General features: G+C 37.9%; 2 protein-coding genes across 3 annotated transcripts in view; one reads left to right on the forward strand and one right to left on the reverse strand.

The window, feature by feature from the left end:
* The window catches only part of RQCD1 (Cell differentiation protein RCD1), a gene marked incomplete at its 3' end in the record, with an annotated part of 45003 nt that overhangs the window by 4933 nt on the left and 20464 nt on the right, over positions 1-19606 (forward strand). Inside the window, exons 4-6 of one of the 2 annotated variants that reach the window (XM_051213356.1) lie at positions 6221-6316; positions 6365-7256; positions 9212-9606. In XM_051213356.1, the coding sequence (XP_051069327.1) occupies positions 6221-6316; positions 6365-6391 (123 nt within the window). Of the gene's footprint in view, positions 1-6220; positions 6317-6364; positions 7257-9211 lie in introns of those variants that run through there. The other variant, XM_051213360.1, reaches the window with a different exon arrangement.
* Positions 9950-11550, reverse strand: MS3_00010612 (uncharacterized protein). The gene is made up of 3 exons (XM_051218998.1): positions 11460-11550; positions 10778-11420; positions 9950-10224 (listed from the first exon to the last, which is right to left on the reverse strand). Exons 2-3 carry the CDS (start codon positions 11269-11271, stop codon positions 9966-9968), a joined length of 753 nt encoding a protein of 250 aa, XP_051069333.1. The 5' UTR covers positions 11272-11420; positions 11460-11550; the 3' UTR covers positions 9950-9965.

Below are 19606 nucleotides of genomic sequence, written 5' to 3' on the forward strand. Positions count from 1 at the left end.
ATAGATTAGTGTAAGGTGGTGTAATAAGAAGAAGAAAAAGAAGAAGAATGGTAATAATCGGGAAGACAGAAAGGTATAACTGTAGTGAACAAGAACACGGGGGGGGGACAATCGAATGTATTTAACACAACAATTACAGACTATCTCAATAAAATCTGAATACCATATAGTAAATTGTCAATTTGCAAAATATTCATGCATCAAACCAAACTGGACTGTTTCTGTTGCAAACACCAATCCATTGTCTCCCATTCCATTGTTCATGCGTTTTCTCACATATTCCATTGTGTTCTTGATCTTCCCCATTTTCTGCTGCCAGACATCACGTTCTTTTAACTCATGTAATATACTACTCATATCAATATAAGTAGCTCACACCACACAACCAGAAGAAATCTTTCAGTTAAGAAAGATACAACCACATTTTTATGAAGAAAATCAAAGAAGGTTACAGCAGGATCTCTACTGGCTTATATTCTGAGCCATATCTGATAACGTCTCTGCGCCCGAACACACGATTCCGAACCTCTGCATTACTGATATGATGTTGCCACTGGATGTTAGCAATCCTTCGGAGACAGCGATGATCAAACATAGAGTCGTCTAACATCCTCAACTCGGAGAGGCCAGGTTTCACAAGCATAGAGCAAAACTGCTCTCACCGACGCCTTGTAGATCCGACCTTTTACAGCCAGACTAACACAACGAAGGCGCCAAAGGTGGCTCAGATTGGCATAAGCCGCTCTGGCTTTCACCATACGTGCATTGATCTCATCACTCACACCACCACCAGCACTTATGTAGCTACCCAGATACACGAACTTCTCGACTACTTCTATCTGCTCACCATCCAGGGTGAGTGCAGGATTAGAATCCTGCCAGTCTTGTAGAAGTACTTTGCACTTCGAAGGTGCAAAGCACATACCATACCTACGGACACTGATTTCCAACTGATTAAGTGCGGATCGCATGCCTTGGACATTCTCGCACAATAAGACAATATCATCCGCATACTCAAGGTCGAGAAGTCTTTCTTCAGGCAACAGATCAACACAACCATTACTTACATCCATCAGAGCTGTTTCCAGAATGTCATCGATGTCAAAGTTGAAGAGGAATGGTGAGATTCGGCAACCCTGCCTAACTACACTGCTTGAATGGAACAATGGAGAGAGGTGGTTCTATGTCCTCACTCTGCCTGAGGTGTTTGTATATACGACGTGAACCCTTTTTAAAGATAGGGACAACTATCGACTCATTCCATGACGTTGGTACACTCTCGAGCTCCCAGACCTTTGTAAACAACGTCGTCAGTTCCTTAGTCACAAAATCACCACCATCTTTAAAAAGAGCCGGAGGCAAGTCATCTGGGCCAGGTGATTTGTAGCGCTTGAAGAGTTGGAGTTCCTTGCGGACTTCCGCCTCATTTGGTGGATCAGTCGTCACCAGCCATGGAGAGCAGGACAGTCTGACCGATGTTGCCGGAGCAGCAGGCCAGTTGAACTGCCCTTCGAAAAATTCTGCCCATCGGAAGAGCTTCCGGTAATTACCAGATGCTGCTGCTGCTTCCAGCTCATTAGCACGCTTCGACCACCAGGCTTCTCGGTCCTTACGCAAGCTATGCTCAATTTCATTACGTAACACCAACAAGTCCCCGTCGGCCACCTAAACGACTCTCTTCTGTGCCTAGACGCCCGACCTGAGCATTCAAGTCTCCGGCTAGTACTACAATATCTGTCGAATGCACTTTCTGGAGAAGAACAGATAACTGGTGGTAAAACTCATCTTTGATTGCATCCGGACTGCAATCTGTCGGGGCATAAGCGGAGATGACGAAAATACATCGTTTCTCACGCCGATTTCTTCTCACTTTGATGGGACTTTCTAATCTAACAGCACATAACCGACTGTTAATGGGGATCCAATCGATTAGTGCTGCCGCAGCTCTAGCGCTTAGTGCGACACCAACGCCAGCAAGACCAGACGAAGATGCCACAGGGTCCCCGGATAAGCGCACGTGAAACAAGCTTTTCGAAGCGACAGATGGAGATCGAACTTGTAGTACTTCGCCAGAATCTTGAATACGGGTCTCGGATAGACAGCAAACATCGAAATTAAGACTTTCCAAAGACATAGCCAGCTCTATCTGTTGTCCAACGTGCATAAGTGTGCGAACGTTGAAGGCGGCCAGTTTGAATGGTGCACGTGGTTTCAGAAAAACTGCTTCAGTACTCGTACTTGGTGGTGGCATACAATTTCCAACCAGGCAGTGATTCGAGAACGTTTAGATGGAATCGAGTTTCCACCATAGGTCGGGAAGTAAGGATAGATAGAGTGGGAATAAAAGAAAGTGAGTAAATGACGTAGTAAATAATAATAAAATAATAATAACGTGAGTCGTTTGACTGTTAATCGAAGCAAGTATAGTATTTTCCGTAAGTATTGTCATATCATTCTGTTCGTGTGTAGGCTGTGATACTGCCCGGGTGCCCAGACCGAAGCAGGTGGTTATCTTATGGGGCCACTCCCCGAGCCTTTGACCTTTAGGTCTGACCCACAAGGCAGTGGAGAATTGTGAGGAGATGCAGTCACATGGTAGCCGGTGACCAAGTCAGTCAGTCAGTCAGTTACAACGTAGAACTTCGTACGTACGTACATCAGTTCGAGTTGCCACACCACATTAGCACAGAGATGCAGTTGTCGATTCAAATCCCGTAGTGGTAGAGGTAATAAGAGTATAAGCAGTAATCGGGAAGATTAGTGTTTGGAGATGTTACTTATAGAGTATAATACAGTGGAATAAATTTGAGAGGAGAAAAAAAGAGACAAGGAGGAATAAGGAGATCAAAATTTGGGAGAACACAAAGAGTAGATGCACCTGCGCCATTGCAAACGATTTTCAGCCATGTCATTCAGGGTCTCTAACCATCGGTTGCTATCATCTCGTGGTCCCCAACCAGGTAGTCTACACCTACCAACATGACTCAGTCAACTTGTCAGTGACTTCATGGACTTGTGCCATGTTTTGGTCTGGCCGCCCCTAGCTTTCTTCCAACTTACTCCTATACCACTGAACATCGTCGAGACAGTCGGTGGTTGGGCATAATTAACATGTGTCCCAGCCATCTCAACTGATGAAGTTTCACTACTTCATCAATGGATTTGCCATCCTTACCTAGTACCCGTTTCCTAACAACTGCGTTACTTACTCGATGGTCCCAAGATATACGAGCAATATTTCGAAGACACCTATGATTAAATACTAGTAACCTACGAATATCCTCTACTCTTACCGGCCATGTTTCACTGCCATAAAGTAGGACGGAACGAACTGCTGCGCAGTAAACCCGTCCTTTGGTTGATAGACGGATATCTCGCCTACGCCATAAATGACGCAAGTTGGCAAAAGCTAGTCGAGTCTTCTGTATCCGTGCTGAGATTTCGTCACACACCAAACCACAAGGGCTGATCAGACTTCCAAGATAAATGAAGCGGTCGACACGCTCAACTACTTCACTTCCTATCATTAGTTCGGGTGTCGATGCAACCCAATCCTAAAGCAACATTTTACATTTCGAGGGCGAGAATCGCATCCCGAACATGTCTGCATTGTTGCTTAGAGTGATCAGAAGACTCTGCATTTTGTCAGCCTCTTCACCAAATAAAACTATGTCATCAGCATATTCTAAGTCAACAAGTGAATCTTCTGGTAGAAGTTCAACCCCTGGAAATTTAGATGAGGAAAGTGTTATCTCTAAAAGTACGTCGACCACAAAGTTAAACAAGAATGGAGAGAGTGGGCAGCCCTGACGAACACCACTTGAGGTAATCAATTCTGATGACAGTTCGCCATAAGCTCTCACTCGACCAGTTATGTTCGAGTAGAAAGCCTTTACAAGGTTAATGTACTTCTCTGGTACTCCTTTCAGTGACAAACATTGCCACAGAACCTCACGATCAACAGAGTCGAATGCCGCCTTAAGGTCGAGAAGTACTACGATTGTGGGGCGTCTGAACGTGTGTCTGTGTTCTAGAACCTGACGTAGTGTGAATATGTGGTCTATACAACCACATCCAGGTCGAAAACCAGCCTGGTTTTCTCTAATCTGCTCTTCACGAGCTTTGATTAGGCGTCGAAGTATTATTGAAGCTAATATTTTAGACACTATATTAGTCAAACTGATTCCTCTGTGATTGTCACAAGAGGATTTTGTCCTTTCTTATAGACTGTAGCAATCAGTGATTGAGACCAGTCAGATGGGATTACCTCCAGTTCCCAAATTCTACCTAAGACCTCAGTTAATCTCACTGCTAATACTGGACCACCATCCTTAAAAATCTCAGGAGTAAACCTGTCAGGGCCTGCTGCTGTCCCTCGCTTCAGATTTCCTATGGATTTTTCAACTTCGTAAAGAGTCGGAGGACCTAAATTAACTTGCCATTCGGGTTGACTGGAGATCGTGGGAAACCGAAGTGTGACTGAAGGCCAGTTGAACTGATCCCTAAAGTGTTCTGCCCATCGATCTAATCTCCTGGATTGAGAATGTATAATATGTCCATCTTTCTCTGACATTGTTTCGCTAACAGTCGGGTTCCTAATACCGGTTTTCTTAACAAGTCTGAACAATTGTCTGCTATTACCTATTGCCGCTGCCTTTTCCATCTCTCTTGCTTTCGCTACCCACCACTGTTCGTGATCATTGCGTAGGCTTCTTGTCAACTTGCGCTTAAGCTGACTCCGCTCTTCGTTATGTTCAGATCCAGATGAACTGAGTTGTCGAGCATCTACCAGTGCGGTAGATGCTGCTGAGATCCAGTGTTTCTCCCTAACCTTATGGTTGACCGTACTAGCAGATATTACTGCAGTTTCCACAGCTTTTCGGATATCATTCCATGCTGCCTCGGGGTGGGCATCACCTACATGGCTGCCTAACTGTTTTCCTAGTTGTTCCTGAAATATACTCTTAGCTTGACTATCATTAAGTAGGCCCCCAAGAGGCTTCCTTGCAGCGTCTTCCCTACGTCCAGTAAGACGCAGACAGATACGCGCTCGTACTAGAGCATGATCTGAATCTAGGCATGTGCTTCAGAATGAGCGACAGTCTTCTATCGAGCCCCTCCATCGGTGGCTGATAGCGATGTGACCAGGGAATTGGTCCATACGCCATTTGTTCCCGCTGGATACTGGAGCTCATGTGCACCATTGATTTGGTTTGGGGTCCGCTTAAAGCGTCGGACATTCGCTTTTCGTCCTCTCATTTTTGTGAACAACACCCCTGCCACGAGAAGGCAGTGGTTAGGACTTCCCTGGCAGAGGCTTTATACGCGTGGCCGTGTGAGAGCATTTCGAGAGGGAGGCAGGCCCACCCCACTTATTTAAGGCTTGATACTTGTTAGATAAAATCTATCCACCATGCTGGACATCTTTTACTTAAATTTAAGTGCATGAATATTGGTACAAGAAAGCATCGCATAAATATGCGCTACACTTCATCATTTTATTTATGTGAGTGGTCGGGTACTGTTCGCGTACACAAATGGTAAATTAGTTGACTATCACTCGGATATTTTTTGTTTGTGGGATGTAATCAGTGGATGTGGCTTCTCTTCACACTTTACTTATATTGACTAACTGTTTATACTATATCTGGTGTTTCATGTTGTCACCTTGCGTTCTCCAGTATTTATTATCAATAATAATAAACAACGCGAATTTATGGCACGTATTTAGTAGGTATCTTTTACGAATTAGTTTTTGTTGTATCTCAGCTACCGTGGTATATTTGTTAGTATTAACAAAAATTGACATCTCAGTTCGCCTAATTAGAATCTTTCTCTTAAATTCAGAGTTCTTCACTTAACAGTTTTACAGCATTGGTAGTGGTATGAAAACTTATAATATCTTCGTGTTGTTTAGGACCGGTGAGTGTTTTATAAGGTTACAACAATACATTTAATGAATTCCCCACCTCACTATACATACCTAAAATATTTTGTAATCAGTCTTTGTATTTCAAAGTGTAATCATTCAAGTCCAGTAATTCGTTGAAAACCGCTCGTACAACATCAAATTAAAAAGATAATTGTCTTAGCCTGACACTACGAAAATGTTTTTAAAACTTATTATGCAACATTCTACATATTGCAAGTCTTATTGGACATAACTATCAAAAATAAAAACCTTATGTGATTTAATACAGATGCTTTATCTTAATTTCAGACTGACGAACCAGAAGTTATAGCCTTCTTACTTGGTTCAGAAATTATACCTCTTTGTCTAGTAATTATGGAGTCAGGAAGTGAACTGAGCAAGACTGTAAGTCGTAGACCTTTCAGTCAATTCGATTATTCATTTTCATATTAGTTAGGAAAATGTGGTATAGAATTATAATTTATCAAATCAAGGATTTGGATTGGCTTACTATTTTAAATCTGTGCGGCTGAATATCTTGAGTTTCAAAGAAACTGAATTCGCTTAAATCCACCCTTTCTGGACAGCCTAAATATTTATTCGATGAAATTATGAAACCATTTGTCGTCACATTGGAGTTATATCTTTTGGGTCTATGTTTATTTATGATTTTACAATAAAGAATAATCATTTAAAATTCACATTTTATTTACTTTTTCGTAACCATTCATTTGTTTTGTATATATGTATTTTATCGTCTGAGACTACTTATCTTACTTTATGGGAGGAATCACAGCATTACGTTTGATTATATGTATGAGGTACTTATGTTAAAAAAAAGTAATTGGACGATTAAATCTCCTCTGTATTGATCACTTAGCTTGGCTTCAACTTTATTTCTTGGTTAAAAATTTTAAAATTTAGCTTCGCTTTTAAAGATTAGAAACTCGATGTTTTTACCTTTTAGTTGGATTTTTCATCCAATCAAGAACTAATAAATTACAGTTTAGTAGATTTGATTTATCTGTTTTATCTGATTTCATTTTCATGAGAGTTTCTCAATTGTTTTTAAGTTATATCCGCAAGAATAAGTTGGTTAACTAAATTTTTATATTATAGTTATTTCTATTATTATCATATTCATTGTAATCTAGGTAGCTACTTTCATTATGCAGAAACTGTTGTTGGATGAAGTAGGCCTAGCGTATATCTGTCAGACTTATGAACGATTTGCACATGTAGCTACTGTTTTGGACAAAATGGTGATCCATTTGGCGAGGGAGCAGTCGTTACGTCTTTTAAAACATGTAATACGATGTTACTTACGTCTTTCAGATGACTCACGGTAAGTTCCTACTGTATGGTAATGAAGATTGTATTTACAATGCAAATCGTCACTAAGCTGTTTAGGTAAACAAAAGGCGTCAGTATTAACTAATATGTAATTATTTGTTAAGTCGGCTTGTTTTCAAACAGTTGAAGTTGCTTAGTGATTTAAATATGTATAATACAATGTAATTTTATGGCGCAATCTTAGATACTAAAACAATGGAAATTGTCTTCATTGACCTGTATTCTTACTTCATTACAAAGAAGAGTGTTGTAACTCGATAAATTTCAATAGGTTACTTTGCCAAGATATTAATGTTGGTGTTAAAACAGATCAGACCCAACGAAATAAATTTTGGAAAATAAAGCTACTGACTAACTGACTGAATATGTAAAACTAAGTTACGGATTTTATTTACAAAATATTGAACCATTATAATATGACTGCATTGCCTATCAAATGACAACTAATAAGGATGTCACATCAACCATTAACTACTTACCTCTACCATTTGTAACATAAGTTTATCAAAAATTCCTATTACGAAAAGTGTTACTAGGAAAATTCAGATCCTCGTTACCCCATATTATAATATCTCTTATTTTTAACGGTGTCTACATACTACTTTGTGATGAGGTGTTATGTTAATGGGTGTTATTTTCCCCAAAAATCTCATATTATCAGTATAGGGTTGTGGAGATTGTTGGGTTTTATTCGACTGAGATCATGAATCAATCATTGTCTCTCTAGTGAGACAGGGATCTACCTCAGACAATGGAAGATGGTCGTGCGATTTCGTGGATTGGTTGAGGTTAGACATCATTGGAAGCCGGCTCAGTGGTTTAGAGCTTAAAGTCCTGGGTTCGAATACCGCATGCAAGATCGTGGGTGCACACTGCTCAGGAGTCCCGAAATAAGTCGGAACGCCCGTCCAGTGCTTTCAGTGATGATTTAACATTGGTCGATTCATAATCTCAGTCGAAAAAATCTTATATATTAGGCTTTAAACATGATTCAGTGGCTTCACGAAATCCCTCCTGACATATGTGTTTCTGGTGGAAAAAAACGAAAATGAATTGGGTGGATAATGAAACTTCGAACATGTAGTTGGTATCCTAAAATATTTTAGCTAGTATTAGTTAATGAGTCGTCTCGATGCAAGAGCAATCCTTTTCAAAACATTCCCCAATGCTTTTAATTTGTGGTTTCGTGGTGACACACTTCTTTCACAAAGAAAAAACAAATATCGTAGCAGAATAACATGAAGTCATTTATTTTGTGCCTTCTCCCCGGCTGTTTACAACTTAAAACTCACAGTAGTAATCATTAAAACAAAACAACTGTACACACTCTTAGGCTATAGTGACTTGGCTTATTTCAGTATCAAGTGTTATTATTATTCGTTACGTCCATAACTAAAGTAAACAGTCGTGTTTTCCTTTTGAATATCTAATATTTTGTATCAGTTTGGCCTTACTGTAATCCAAATCCTAAAAATACCAGCAGTGACATCTCACTAATACAGGCTTATGTAACCGTTCTCGTAATGCGCTCGTTCAGTCAGTCAGCTACAACGTAGGTTCAGGCGCATATATGCATCGGTCCAAGTTGCCATACCTCATTAGCTCTCGTTAAATCCTAATGAAGTTTGTTTTCTCTTCTATGGATCATTAGTTTGTTGACAGATATTTAAAGGTGGTTGTTTTTATGTTGTCTTAAGTGGTAACTTGCTTTCTAGCTATTCAAATTATTCGAAAAATAAACCGAACATCGTAATTGGTTTAAGAATGTCCTGAGTGTTTTCTCGGAAGACTAAGAATTATAATTTTCAAGGTATTAATTTTGACTATTTACTTCGCGACAAACAAAAAGTGGTCATTTGGTATGTTTGTTCACATCTCTAAATATGATTTTATCGAATTTCATACTGTTGACTAACCATAAATGTTTTCTCACCCTTTTTGTTTTAGAGCTCGTGATGCTCTTCGAACATGTTTGCCGCAACAGCTTGTAGACGGCACATTTAGTAGTTTGTTAGAGAACGATGTCGCTACTAGACGATGGCTTACACAATTAATTCGCCAGTTATCTCTTCGTGCAGTTGGTTCTGCGGCTACATCTAGCACTCCTGCTTCTAGTGTTAGCTCGGTTGATGTTAATACACTGAATACCACAAATGCCATTCGGGCTGCTCTTAAAACAAGTACTATTGCTTCTTCAGTAGTAACCACAGTATCTACTGTAAGTTCCTCTGGACCGACAGTTTCAAACGTTACAGGTGCCCCGAGTAGTACATCAGGTGCCCAAGTGTCTACATCTGGTCCTATGTCTTCCAGCTCAGGTTTAGATCCTGCAGCATCTTCAAGTAACTGAAATACCGTCACACTAGCCTACTCTTTAGAAAGCCGTGCATATTTTATTTGAGATATGCTTAGTCTTATTATATGTACATAATTCTTTCTGATTTTCCTCCAACCGAAACTTTATTCCTACTTCTTTGGTCTAATCAGATGCAGTGAAAATCTTTAGAAAATGGTTAGTCACTTTGTAAAAAAACTTTCTGGCTTTCTAGCAAATTTGTTCACTTCAAGTATGTATATTTTGCAAGTGGCATTTTCGTGCTTGCTTATTCTGATACAGTTATGGGCGTCATGTACATGTTTCGTTTTTCCGTGTGAATCTCACATGAGCCGTAAAAACAACTTAACTTGTAACAATCTTACTTTATATTTTTTTATTTATTGCTGCAGTAAAGTGTCGGTATTCGGTTGGGAATGTAATTGTAGAGGAATTAGCTATCGAGTTGGGTCTCCATATTACTCTAGATACTTTTTGTGTAAAGTTTCTTGGTTTCGTTAATTCTGTTAGCTCCAGGTTTGACTGATATTGAATGGATTCCATAAGATGCACTTCGTCCTCATTTAGTTCTTCTATGTTAAAACACTGGAATATGTATTTTTGACAGTGATATCTCCCAGCGCATCTGAAATGAATATCAATAGTTTACTGTAATACCATTTGTTCATTAACCTCACGTCAAAATTTATACAATACGTAGGTAGTGTGTTATTTCAGGGACTGTAACAAGGTCTTTATTCAGCTGAAACTAATGTTGATCCTAACACCTATTACCAAGTTATTTTTGATAACATATGAGAGAACAACAGAAAATATGTCAAATCTCATATTAATTTGTCAGTTGCTAGGTGGAGTTATAGTCGTTAATGTAATTAAAACTAATAATAACAGGATCTTAGCATAAAATGACATTGTTTCATATTTTTGGGGTTCGAAATCTCAGTTGGTCGTATTTCTGTAACCGGTGTGAGTGAAGCTTATTTTGTATCCATAGAAATAATCTTTACATAGTTTTGTATCAGTTCTCTAAGTATTAATACAGATTCTTAAGTGAGTCTATAAGATTTCCGACTGTACTGTTCTTAGGTTATAATATTCAGTCAAATTAATCTCTAAAATCCTAAAATGCATTGAACAAAATTCCACATGTAACGTTTTCGAGATAATTTTTAACTTGCCTGTATATATTTCCAACTCTGATATCCGGTAATATCTCATCAAAATCATACAAAGCGCAATTTATTGTCTGGACCGTCTGTTTGTTATCATTTTCTTGCAGTACAAAAGATATACCAGGTATATTGGTGAAAGCGTTACCCTTAGATACACACCGTCCAAATATCTCATACACAACTGGGCAATCAATGTTTTTTGACAAATAACTGCATATTCCCCGTAGTCTTCTTATCTGTATGGATATTACTTTTAAACTATTGTCACTAAATTTATACTGAGAGGATTCTGGGTCCTCAGGCGTAGGTAATTCGTATTGTGAAACAAACTGGGTGGGAGTCTGATACTTTAACGGACGTAAGTAATTAAACAGTGAATAGATATTGCTCTCGTTATATCTTGTTGGAACTTTGTGTTCGTCATTTGAGAGGTTGAGTGTTTTTCCATTGTAGCTTCGTTTAGATAAGTCATATTGGTAAATGTGAGGTTTGGCGTTCATTACATTTGATTTAATCTTCGCTAAATGCCAGAAAGTGACGCTAGTGGACGGCTTCAGACCTAAACTTCCAAAGATTGAATTATTATGAATAGATAGTTTATGGAATTTTTATTAAGGAGATAATTTCAGCCCGTTTGTCGCTTTATTATCTACAGAATAAAGTTAAGTACAATTTACAGAATAATTACTTCGTTAAAAAAAACTTCAATCGTTTAACATTTGACCGACAGGCGACAGCTGAAGTGTCCGAGTCGTCGCGAAAACTGAACAACGGTATTCAAATCGCGCCGTTCGTGGATATTTCTTTAGGCGAAGTATAACACCTCAAAGGTGAATTTAGGTTTGTTTGACTTACTAACGTTTATGTAATCCAATACATGATTATTTTTCTGACTAACATTATACCTTTCTTTGTTCTAAATCACTGGACACAGAGTCTTAGTTATGCATGTATTGTAGATAGTATTGTTTATTATAATGCCAAACAAAAGGGTTTGTAACTCCATGGTTGAAAAAGAGCGAGCCTTTTTTCAGAAGAAAGCTCTGCAGTCCTTATAGAATTTGAATAAGTGGAGAGGCTGTTAGTTTAAATAGTGTGATTTTTTAATATACCTTTAAGTAAACTCAGTACGAGAAACCAAGTGGTCAGTAACATAAATAATCGAAGAACAACATTTAAAGAAGGTTCCTCGATGCTGAGAAATAAAGTGCTAGCCGAATCTTCCTTTGAAATCTTGGGACGATGTCATCGCCATAGCTTCCAGTAGAAAGTACAATAACTTACTTCTTACTACGTTATATATCTCCGAGTTAATCGCCTCTGTACGAGTCGCGACGAAATTAATTTTTTAGTCCGTGTACCCCTTTTGTTGACCTACTTTGATCACGTTTATAGAGCTCTGTCATTCTAAAGGTAAAATTGGAAAATGAATGAGTTCCCAGGTAATAGTGCTAAGATCAATCAGTGTATGTGATACACGTATTAATAATGTTCATGATCGGTATTCCGAAGTTACCGTCTTCCAATCAAAACCAGCCGAAAGTTGCTTTACGTGAGTGCCGAACATCATCACAGATCTCTAATTTTGAAATTACGTCTATCATTAGAGTAACACTAATAACGAATCAGACTATAATTCTACAAATGTTTACGTAACCTAGCAGTTTCATTGATAAACAAGATTATCGGGCCAATGTATGGACGAACGTTATGATGTCACAAGCATTCGGAACGTTACAACGCTTTAACCAGCAACACCTTTTTTAAACGAAATTTGCCAACCCAGTCAAGTTATAAGTGATGTTTGAATATACATTTGATAGGCTATCGATATATCGTGAAGTGGTCAATCTAATCTGGCTAGCGGTTATAAAAATGAAACGTACCATACCTACTCATGATCTGATACAGATGCATAACCGAGCACCGTCAGCTACTTGAGTCCAGTAAAAGTAATACGATCAGCATCACATGTCGAAGACTTACAGAGCTATTGAATCTGGATCTCGCCTGAAGATCTGGTAGGTTATCTCTTAACCATCAGTTCCAAAGTAGGTTGGTTATTTGTTGCGCTTCCTTCCATCTGTTATAAAAACACGTTCTAGTCGTCTGTGCTTTGTCGAATCATATACTTCTACGAAGTAACAATAATTTATTTGTCGCAAGTATATCCAGATTATCACAGTCATTAACTAGCCTTACGAGTGGTTACTTTAGCCTCTATTTAAAACGTCTCCAAAGACTCCTCCGGTAGTGATTCTATGATTCGTCCCCACACATGGCAACTATGACTAGCTCTCGGAAGGTTCATTCACAATCTAAAGAAGCATTTAATATCTTATTCTGGTCCCAACTACACACAAACTGTCTAAGACTGGTTTCAGCTCATCTGACGTTCGAAGCGTTGTTGCTAAATACATGTTTTGGGTGACTCCTTCTAGCAACGAACTTCAGCTGAACGCATAAAAATTATTTAATGTTGAAGGTGTGGGCCATTTCGATGTGAACTTCTCTAATAGACAGGAAATTGAACAAAAAGCTGTATCGCTTTACAGCGAATCGCCTTCTCTCAGCGTTAAATAGATCAAAATAGTCTATATCACTATTGGTCTTATCATGGTCAGAATAGTCACTCTAAATGTAACATCTCTGCTGAGAATATACTGATTTAGCTTTTAACGTATCAACACTGGTTAATAAATGGTCAGTGGAGAACTGTTATTTTCCTGTCCGTATAATTCATTCGGAAAACCTATTATCATTGAACATACTGTGCCATCACAATAACATATTCATCATGCAACCTCTGACCACGGATGAGCCGGTTTTTCAAACAATTTAGTCTGCTCTGTTGGTGACGACGGGGTAAATCTTTTTGGTAATGCTCATTCGCTAACCGTGTTGATCTGGACATGGCATTCAAGGCTTTACGATTTTAAATTGTTTCTGGATTTCTTCAAAATCCATCTTACATACCTGATCTAATTTAGCTCTCAGTTCATCTTTGGACATTGGTACATTGCACACTATAAGTACCGTGATATCTTCGATGTCAACTGTTGGGAAGCCCACACCACGCAAGTGAGACTACAATGCCATCTGAGATATCGTTGGTACCGCCCTACTTAACATATGTAATCCCTTGACCTCTCATACATCTGGAACTCTGAGTGATGAAGAAAAATCTAAGGGGAAAACTTCTAGCTGGACCTCTTTACAATGAGATATTCTGCAATAAGCAAAGCGCGAGTTTGCACCGCCCTTCCACTATTTTTTCTACCAATACAGGCACTATTGCAAATGCTGCTTATCCTTGTACACGCCTAGCGTATTCCTCCGTAAAGAATTGGGTATTAATATGAGCATTACTATTACAATCTCTCTGTTCCTCTCGCTTCCACTGTGAAATGGTATGGTATATCCATCCGCAGCATTTGACTGCACATGACCTCGGTGCTCGATATTTTCGTAATATGTGATTCACCCTCAGACAGACACTACACAACTTCTTTAGTGCGAATTTTATCCCTTCAATAATATCCTTGTCTCTAAACCTCCCACATTGGTCTAAAAGTGGTTTTCAGTACACAATAAACATGGCGACCCAAGAGTGCTTGTCTTGCATGTGGAGGGACATCAGACTCATATTGGCGAACGACATTCTCGCCATATACTCTGAATTGAGGCTTCTTTCAGTAACAACGGCCGACTTTATTTGGTTGTCATTAGAATGATTTCCATAGACAAGCAATCCTTATGTAATATGAGCAATATCGGACTGTTATTTTGCAAATTCACAAAAGTCCATAAATGAAAGCCCTCCTCCCGTTTTAAGAGTTTTATATGCCACTTTCACCCATTCTCTTTGTAAGTGCAATGGGAGTTTCAAAGCCATAGTACGGATAGTTTCGTGGAATTCAGATTGGTCACATGGTTCATCTACTTAAGCTCACAAAACTGCACCTCCCGTGACAGTCTTCTCATATTATCTGGACTAGTCCCCTTAATACCAGAGGTATTCATCGTCTTATCAACAAATGCACGGGCTACGATGTGCTTATGATCAAAAGCTTCCTCGATAAGCTCTTACATTTTACGATAGCCTTCTGCTGGTTCGAACAATGCGCGATGAACTATAGTGTCCTTAGCTCCACCATCACAATGCTGAGTCAACTAGTTTAACCTAGATCGGAGTTCATCACATTCATCGAAACAGTCTTCGGAATTCCGTATGAGGCTTCAAACATTCATTGAACTACCATCAAACCTTATGATCTCTCTCACTTTGGTAAGTCTAAAGCCTTAGATATTATTGTTATATAGTCTATTTCAGGACTAACACCAACCTCATGTGAGGACGACATAGACTCAAACGACATCACTTTGTCTGCCAAAACCTGACTATAATCTTCTCATCCATTTTACAGTCACGTTTCCAAATCAATTTCTCTTTTTAACTGAGCTAAGCGTACTTAAGCTAATTATAACTCCAACAAGGGATCCATTCGGTAAACGTTCCCTACTAACTTGCCATCACTATGACTTTCGGAATAGTGAAGAGACAATTCAGGGATACGAATAGTCTTTTGGTTTTTCTCTGTAAACATTTGGCAGCACTCAACGTAAGAATTTCTGATGAAATACTGGTCGAAACTTTGTAGGATATCATTTGTCCTACAAACAAACTACTAGGATTGTAAACGCGATTCTGGAGATCCCAAGGTCTATGTGAGTGCTATGGTCGGACCAAGGATAACTTGGTTATAAACTTTATCTGTTTCAAAACGTAAAAACAATTAGATTAATACAATAATTAAAGGAATTATAGTTATCAGTTGGAACGTACAAACATATTCACTAGCACTGCGTGTCTTATAAAAATGAATAAGTATTAAGAGTTATGCCAATATAATAGTATATTAATGTCCTCCAATCGGCAGTTCACATGCAACAGGGATAGTCTACAAACAGATCAGATCCGATTAACGTGATGAGCGTTCAGGCAACGATTTGAATGGCTTGTCATGGACATAAATAAAAATCTCTACGACTGAATAACACCTTGAGTGCAAAAGAACTGTTAGCCAAAATAGCAGTCAGATACTTAAATCCAAACTCCAAGGTAGTTCCGTTATACGAAGCCGAAACTTGGAGAATCACGGTCTACTATGATATTGGTATCGCTCTCATAGTAGACTCAATCCTAAAATTGTAGAATTGTTATAATGTAACTGCCTAATCTATGAGATCTAACACGGGAGTCACATGATTCGTCCTATCGTATGGGTCATCAGCATATGATGGAGAGTATATTCAGGCTGGAAATATAACAATGTATTTAATATAGATAAGAAGCTGTTACATTAGTACAACCACGCCTGCAAGGCCAGGCCATACCATCCGATCCATTCGGACTAACTAAATTCGTCCTTTCCACCTTCTTCATCGTTAGGGTTTCCTCCGCGTTAAATGTTGAATATCTGTCTTCACAACTGTCTGGTGTTCGTCCTTGAGGATTGTGTGGCTAAGGCTCAGTGCCACTACATTACTCTCCCACCAGAATCAATGTGACGTTGGTTCGTTACCAAATTAGTAAGACTGCCGCGCTCCTGAGGTTACCAAGAATAATAAGAATCCTCCGAGTATTGATAAACTGAAAGATAAATAAAAAAGAAGGTGGCAGCGGCTTTAAAATGTCTGTTTTAATGCTTAAAACGCTTAAAATTAAAATTTGGGTGAAGATTATTTAAGCTAAAATAGAGGGTTATAACAATGATAATATGATTCCGTGTAGGGATATTTTATTAAATCGCCGTAAGATACGTGATAACAGCCGTTGATTAATAACTAAACTTATAGGTACTGCATTTTGTGTTTAGAAATACTAAAAAAGTCAATATTGTAGGAATGTTATTATCGAAATTACTTTTGGTTCAAATCATTAGGTCAAATAACGTTTATGTCGGTAAGCTGTCCATATGAATTGATTTCCAACTGCATCCGCATTATTAGGCTAACTGAAAGAACAAGAGTATTACCATGGAAAAGAAATCCAACTAGTGTTCCAGTTAGTTCGATACGGTTTATTTAGTTAAGGGGAGATTTTCTCGACCTTATTATTGTTTAATGGTGATAGAATTTAGTAATGCTACTAATACATATGAATGTTTATGCAAAAAAATTTTCAGTGCTTGAAAATTGATAATTATGTGAATTTGGACAGACAGCTAAGAGCGATTCGTCAAACATGAGTGTTTGCGCGAGAGACATGCTCTAGACTCAATGTTCTGACTTGCCATAGACTATTTATTTATATTCACACATATGGCTGACGGTACGTACGAGTTAGTTGCAAGTATTATTATTATTATTCACAAACATCTTGTGGGCATATAAGTGTTGTGAAGAAACCATTTCGGGTTTCTTCAAAAAATGCAATAATACAAAATTTTCAATAATGTCAGCATTATACTTGCCATTTAGAAAAAAATTAGAGCAATAATAGTATAATATTAATAATAATAAATCGGGTCTGTGCAATTGAGAAAAATATTGAATTGAGTTTAAAGAAGGAAATGGAGAAAATAAGGGAATAGAAATAAAGGAGACGTGAAATACGCAAACAGTCTAATAGGCGTGTTGTCGAACACAGAACAAGAATAAACGACTATGTGTGTATTGTTAAATTAGTAACAAAAATAATTAAGAAAAAATAACTTTTAATTGCAGTAAGATATGACGCTAGAATAAATGTTTGTGCAGTTATAGTTTGGAGTGATGCTATGAAAGTTACAATTAAATGAAAATGATAATAAAATATCAATATGTATGAGTCATATATGCATAGTGAAGATATAACGGGTCTGAGAATTTAATTTGAGTGTAACACAAGTTATTGTTTTAATTACAAACTTCGTAATCTTAAGAATATTTATTTAGAGGGAAAGAAGAGAGAAAAGAAGTGAACACTTAGTGAAAAGTTTTGATCCATGATAAGAATAATAATTGTGTAATGAATATCAACCTCACAAGGAAACCAGCAATTGAAAAAATAAAATAAAAATCCGTTAAAGCACTCGGATGAATACATTTAGATTTCTGTAATAGTATACAGAGTGAAACCGGATATTAGTACAAATATTTGTGCAATAATAATTAAGATTGATGCTATGAAAGTCAAAATTGATTTTAAAGGACAATCTGGAGTTAAATATGTTTAGAAGGATAAGAAGATACAAAAAGAATATCTAATGTGTCGGGGAACTAATAATGATATTAATAACCGTAATAATGATAAACATGTACATAAGCAGACTTCATATATTAAGATAAAGAGAAATAAAACAAGATAGACGTGGAAAGATTTAAAGGTTTTATTTTGCTTTTCAAGCAATTAAATGGATGATGGACCTTGTTTGTATAAATCATTATTGAATACATTGATATTTAATAGGTGACATAATCCACTTTCGGAAAGAAAATTGTCAAGGAGACTAAAAGAGGGAACACACATCATTGATAAAAAGGAGAAAGAGTAATGGACCAACCACACTTCCTTATATAACCCCACTGGTTACATTCACAGGTTTAGAGTAGCAAGATCCAAAGCGAACGATTTGGCTACGTTCTTCTAAAAAAAAGTTGAGCCAAGATAAAAGCGGATTCTGTATGCCAAATGAAGAGAGTTTTAAAAGAAGAAGTTTGTGTGAGACAATGTCGAAAGCCTTACTAAAATCGAAGTAAAGAACTATCACTGACTGACCGACATTTCTTCTCTGGGTAATTTGATCAAAAAACTCCAGGTGCGATGTGAAACATGAGCGTTTAGTCATAAACCCGTGTTGGGATGGGCTGATCAGACTAGCTGAAAGTAAAAATGATAGTAGCTGTTTGTGGATGATTTTTTCCATGGATCTTGAGAGCACGGATGTCAAATTAATTGGCCTATAGTTAATAATATCACTACGTGGTCCTGTTTTGAATCTAGATGAAGCATTTCTGTCGATTAATTTAAGTATACTCTGAAGTGCATACACATCATTCTGCTCATAGTAGCGGTATTTTAATTTCCTCAGCTTTCTTTTAAAAGTATTTTGGCCCCTATTAGCATTATAAGCCACCCGGCCAATAAATGGGGCAGTGCAGTCAAGACAACATATCAGGTTGTGGTATAGATTGGAAAGCGCGATGTCAACATTATGTAGTTTAGCATAAGGCGAAATGCAATTTAATTGAGATGTAGTGACTATAAGTTGTTGGAATCAACTAAGCTTATGTGCCGCAATTAAATGTGATGCAGTGCTGCAAGATGTGTTCGGCTAAATAAGTCTCTGCAAGATGATAAACAGTGAGTGATGCTTATGTGCATTATCAGGAAGAACATAAGTTGTAACCAAGGGGAATGTACTCCCAATTCATGTCAGTGATGATGACTTGAACCTTAGTCAGTGTTGGGGTAAATTCAACAGTGATGTTTTCAGTTTGCAAATGATTTGCTCGAATGCTTATGCTGATTATTTGCATGCATGGTTGCGTTGCCAAACCTCCAATTAGATTAAAAAAGTCTTAAAATATTTACTGAATGAACAACTGATAAAGAAACATACTGTAATAATCTGTAGTGGTTGAAGACAACGAGAAAACAACACTATTTAGTGATAATTATAAGTCGATTTGTTGACCGATGTCGTTGATAATTCCACCAATTTTATCAATCATGTTACGTGATTGTCATAACAGTGCCTTACAATGATATCATGAAAACATTTTGTTTCAGTAATTATAGTGCTGTTGACGTGTTCGTCACTCCCTCGAATCAGAACAATTGAATAAATG

This window comes from Schistosoma haematobium, chromosome 3 (genome assembly GCF_000699445.3).
Source record: "Schistosoma haematobium chromosome 3, whole genome shotgun sequence".
Taxonomy (NCBI): domain Eukaryota; kingdom Metazoa; phylum Platyhelminthes; class Trematoda; order Strigeidida; family Schistosomatidae; genus Schistosoma; species Schistosoma haematobium.

What these genes read in the sequence shown, in the direction of transcription:
- MS3_00010612 (XM_051218998.1), bottom strand. Translation starts at nt 11,271, where the DNA reads ATGAACGCCAAACCTCACATTTACCAATATGACTTATCTAAACGAAGC. An exon ending in AGAGTTGGAAATATATACAG is followed by an intron (nt 10,225 to 10,777) that starts GCAAGTTAAAAA and finishes TATTCATTTCAG; the next exon opens with ATGCGCTGGGAGATATCACT.